This window comes from Diabrotica undecimpunctata, chromosome 1 (genome assembly GCF_040954645.1).
Source record: "Diabrotica undecimpunctata isolate CICGRU chromosome 1, icDiaUnde3, whole genome shotgun sequence".
NCBI lineage: Eukaryota > Metazoa > Arthropoda > Insecta > Coleoptera > Chrysomelidae > Diabrotica > Diabrotica undecimpunctata.
The window spans coordinates 177,159,224-177,164,148 of record NC_092803.1 but is presented as its reverse complement, the minus strand read 5'-3'; the positions used below and the strand labels follow the sequence as shown (position 1 = coordinate 177,164,148).

At 30.6% G+C, this 4,925-nt stretch overlaps 1 protein-coding gene across 1 annotated transcript; it reads right to left on the bottom strand.

The window, feature by feature from the left end:
• Positions 1 to 924: 924 nt before the first annotated feature.
• On the bottom strand, positions 925 to 2,109 carry LOC140441420 (probable RNA-binding protein EIF1AD). The gene is made up of 2 exons (XM_072532143.1): positions 1,931 to 2,109; positions 925 to 1,519 (listed from the first exon to the last, which is right to left on the bottom strand). The coding sequence occupies exon 2, from the start codon at positions 1,515 to 1,517 to the stop codon at positions 1,065 to 1,067; it is 453 nt and encodes a 150-aa protein (XP_072388244.1). The 5' UTR covers positions 1,518 to 1,519; positions 1,931 to 2,109; the 3' UTR covers positions 925 to 1,064.
• Positions 2,110 to 4,925: the final 2,816 nt, after the last annotated feature.

The window sequence follows — 4,925 nt, the reverse complement described above, 5'->3', positions numbered from 1 at the left end:
TTTAATTAACTCAGTTGTGAAAAGAAATGACATATCTGGTTTTTCCCTATACCCTTCATATGTAAGTCAATCCAAAAGAGAATATATAGAAAACTAAACTTTGGCACTAGAAATGGTGAGTTGATATATTAGAACTAACAGTAATAGCAAAATATAAAAAATCAACTTATCAGTATCACATACAAAAGATGACAAAACTATTTTTAAATTTGGCGAATTTCTGTAAAGTCATAGCAGTGATATTGTAACACAACAAAAGAGGTTGGAATATATGCAATGGAAATTAACAAAATATGTCATTTTCATTATAAGGCAGCTGAAGGAAAAATATGGGAATAATAAAACAAATACTCATCTTGAGAACACATATGATAATGATAAAGAGTCCTCAGCTCTCAAAACGATTATGTGCTAGGTTCTTGTCTGTACTATTAGATTGTTTCTTTGATTGAGGACTTAATCCATTAACTTAACTAAAACTACTCCAGTGCTTAAGTCCTTATTTATTCTCATTAATTTTGGATCATATAGCAAGGAAACTACAGGGTAACAATTCCTGGTGATTGATTATGATGCAGTGTTAGTAGTAAATATTGAAAAGAATTTAGAACAAAAACAATGAGGGCAAGCTCTTGAAGAAAAAGGTTTAAAACTTAATAGGAAACGTCCCAGTACTACAACAAATAAACTAATAATTTTGTATGTTCAAATGATTGAAACTTAATAGACATAAGTATCTGGCATTATTAAAGATAATGCACAGCTAGTAGAAATTTACAGATAAGTCTACAACTAAAACACTTTAAAATGTGGTTTCTAATAAACCCAAAGTATTTTTATCCACAGCCATATCAACAAAATCCAAATATTGTGCATGTTTGGCATAATGTCATAATTAATATCTATTTAAATATAAAACAAGAATTTAAATTTGGCCAAAGAAATCTTGTTTATTATTTAAATTCCTTGCAAACTAAAATTATTATGTAAAGATTCATTTATTGTAAAATAAACTTATTTTAATCATCTAATAACATATTAAAAAAAAACATATATATTAAAGATCAATCATTGTTTTCACTTTCACTAGATTCATCATCGGAATCAGAACCACTAGATTCCTCTTCATCAAAAACAGGTCTATTTCTATTCACAAAAAGGTCATCCTCATCATCACTGTCCTCTTTCTTATCATCAAATTCTTTGGGCCACACATTGTCTTTTTTAAAATACTTTATATGTTCTGGTGTCAGAATCCTAACCATTTCAGCTTTAACTTTATCACCTTCTTCAATTGGTTCTGTAAGAACATAATCACCTCTCTTCACCCAAACATTTTTCCTAAACTTTGTTGGCATGGACGCAAGGAAAACAGACTTGTCAGCAGCTTCAACTTCATGTAAGTTATTTCCTCTACTATTGAGAACTCGCACAATTTGTTGGTTTTCAGTTGGCGGGGAAAAGTCATCTTGAAGTACTTCTAGGAGTACATGCTTCCTTTTGGTTGCTCGAGACATCACTAAAAATAGAATAGTTTTGTTAAATAAATCTAAAATAAATATTTAGATAGCCTAACAAATACAAAGGACTTAGTTTCTTTCATATGAACTTAGGAACATATTTTCAGTTCATGGTATTTATTGATTTAGACTTACATTTCTACGTGACTAAAAATCGTATGCCTGAAATAACAAACAATAATAAACAGGAATAAAGAACTGACTTGGTTTAAAAGTTATGCTTCAATTACTTATCAAATTAGTTGTAAAGAAAAATGAACATTTATCAATATTTTTAAAGTTAGTGGATATTAAATTATTATGTTCTAGAAACAATAAAAAAAATTTATTCTTCATAAAAAATTGGTAGAACTTCTCGAAAAGGATACCAATGCAAGGCTTAATATTTACATTCATAAATAAAAACTTACCACATTTATTTACTCGTTTGAATACTAGAAAATAATTACACCTTCCTTTCAAATGTGTTAAATTACCAACTGCCTTAAATTATGATTTACATTAGATTGAACTGTATACATTTAAAAAGCCTCTCAGAAGGATATAAAAAAAAATGCAAAAATTTAAGGTTAGGATAAAAAAAATATGATTGAAAAAAAGACATAAAGTGTCAAGAATGACATTCAACCATAGCATAAGACGAAACACAAAACTTTGATTTTTATTCTGTGATTAAACTCACGGTTCGTAGACTTACTACGGTTGCCTCTTCCGACTGGGGTGGGGATGCTTGAGTTACGTCACCAGAGTACACAAGAATACAAAACCCATTTATTATCAGAGTTTGTTCGTGGTAATTATCTTTCAGTTTATTATTTGCTTTATTATTTATCGTTTCTTAAATATCTCAGTTTACTTTATATTTTTGTATTTGAAATTTTGGTGTTGTTTTCTATAAAAACTTATTTTGAATTATCGAAGAAACGTTATTTATTGTAGTTGTACATCGTATCTATTGTCTTCGTATCTTTTTATAAGGTAGGTTAAAACTTTAAAATTTCATTGTGTATTAACGTAATAATAATATTGATGAAATTTTAGAATGCCAGGCACAGGTTGTAGTGTGAAGGAAAGATATTAAAAAAATGGAAAAAATAGTTATGTAATTCGGTAATTCATCCAATAGTGAATGCAGTATTGATGTAAATTCAGTATACGCGACAAATTTTCAGTGTAAAATGGAGATTGAAGTCCTAGATTTACGTAAATCCTGCATTAACATTGGATAAACGTTAACCTCCGGTTTTGATTAATTTTAAGTACCAAACTGCCTACATATCAACAGTTTTTCACAATTAGGTATTATATATAGATTAGAAACACCGAGATAAGACGTAGAACGAAGATTAGGGATATTGTGTAATTGTGGAAAAAATTGCAAAAATGAAATGGCGCTGGGCAGGTCACGTAGCCCGATATAATGACAACAGATGGACACGGAGAATTCTAGAATGGAGACCAAGGACGACAACAAGAAGCATGGGAAGACCTCAAAAAAGATGGGTAGATGACATAAGAACAGTGGCAGGCAAACAGTGGATTAGATTGGCGCAAGATAGAGAAAGATGGAAGCAATTGGGAGAGACCTACATTCAGGAGTGGATGTAAAATGGTTGACAAAGAGAAAGAGAGGTATTATAATCCACTAGACATCTTTATTTTATAACTATCTTTACTATTTTCCACACATCAAAGGCATAAAAACGACGATTAACAATGTTACGATTCAAATTACTGTACTCTCGTGACGTAATTTCGGGCTTAATGTTCATTGGTTAGTCGGAAGAGGCAACCGTAGTAAGTCTACGAACCGTAGGATTAAACTCTTCTTATATTATCCAATCAAAAGACTAATTCCAGACCTTTGTATATTCTATACAGAAAATCTTGTGAAACAAACTTAAAATTGAAGTAGCCTCTTCAAGAATGAAAATGAACTATGTATTATTTATTAAATAAAGAAAGATAAAAACAAACTTTAAAAATAATAAAAACAATTCATATGAAACTATGTCTTGTGGCTTTTTAGTTTCTATCAATTATATAACTACATTTGCAAATATATTCTTAATTTGGCTTTTAAGTTTACAGATCGGAAGCAGTCAAGAAAGCAATACTTATAAAGGCTGATTTATAAACTTTACGTTGGCGTTGGCGCTGACGTTAGCGTTATAACATGGTCAAATCGGAAACTCGTATGTCTATTTATAAACATCGTTCCCGTTGGCGTTGGCGTTCGGTTCCGTTCAAGATGAACCAACTTTATCTTTTGCCGTTGGCCGTTGTAGCACAGAATACACACCAACCCTTCTGTGGTTGTAGCAGAGATATGTAAGACACATATCTCCATAGATAAAGAATATATCATATCTCTGGGTTGTAGTCACGATCACAGAACATAAAAAAAACTGTATCTTTGTCATCGCAGCCAATAGCGATACCGAAAAAGTAACCTAATTATTTGTTTATGTTTGTATTTCCACGTGCTGGTGAAATGAAATAGTTTAGATAATTTAATTTATATTCCCTATGTATTAGAAATTCCATCAGAGCGATAGTTTACATTTATTTTTGATTTTACCATTTGCAGTAATTTTTCAAATACTGGAACCTGCATCCTGGTATATTTAAAAACTGCTATGTATTCCAGTTTTTATATTTGTATAATAATTAAAATTACCTCTTGTCTTTCTGTTCTGGTTAATGGGCCTCCGTTTGTATAGACGTTGTCTTTTATTTGGAAGGCTCAGTGCTGCTCTAATACAAAGTATCGTGTATAAGTGCCACTGCACCTAACAAAGACGGAGCATTTTCATTTTCCATTGTATTAATTTTCAAGCAAAAATTAATAACACCAACTCAAAAATGTAAGGGTAGAAATGATCTTTAACGCCAACGCCAACCGAAAGTTTATAAATGCAAATCCAGTATCCAGTATATGATAGCCAGCGTCAAGGTCAACGGCGAACGCCAACGCCAACGTAAAGTTTATAAATCAGCCTTAATACTATTCTGTAGCCATTTTCTTGGGGCAACTTAATATTATTTGCTATATTTAGTCAGAATTAATCACAGTTTTAGTTGAAAATACATACGTTTGTTTTGACGTTTCGATTTCCACTCTCTTGAATAATTTCCAGATTGGAAATCGAAATGTCAAAATAAACGTATTTTTAACTGAAATTGTGATTAATTCCCATTAAAAATATAAAATCAATCCCATTAAAAATAAATAAAGAAACAATTGTTTGAAGGCCAAAACTAAATATAATAATTGATACACAAGAAGAAATAAATAATAAACATTGGTTACAGAAGAGATGTGTAAACCTATATTTAGCAAGAAAAAAGTAGACTTTTGAATGACAGTGATTACAATAAACCTGGCTTTAGGATGATGTAACT

Coding starts and splice junctions, on each gene's coding strand:
- LOC140441420 (XM_072532143.1), bottom strand. CDS start 1,517: ATGTCTCGAGCAACCAAAAGGAAGCATGTACTCCTAGAAGTACTTCAA.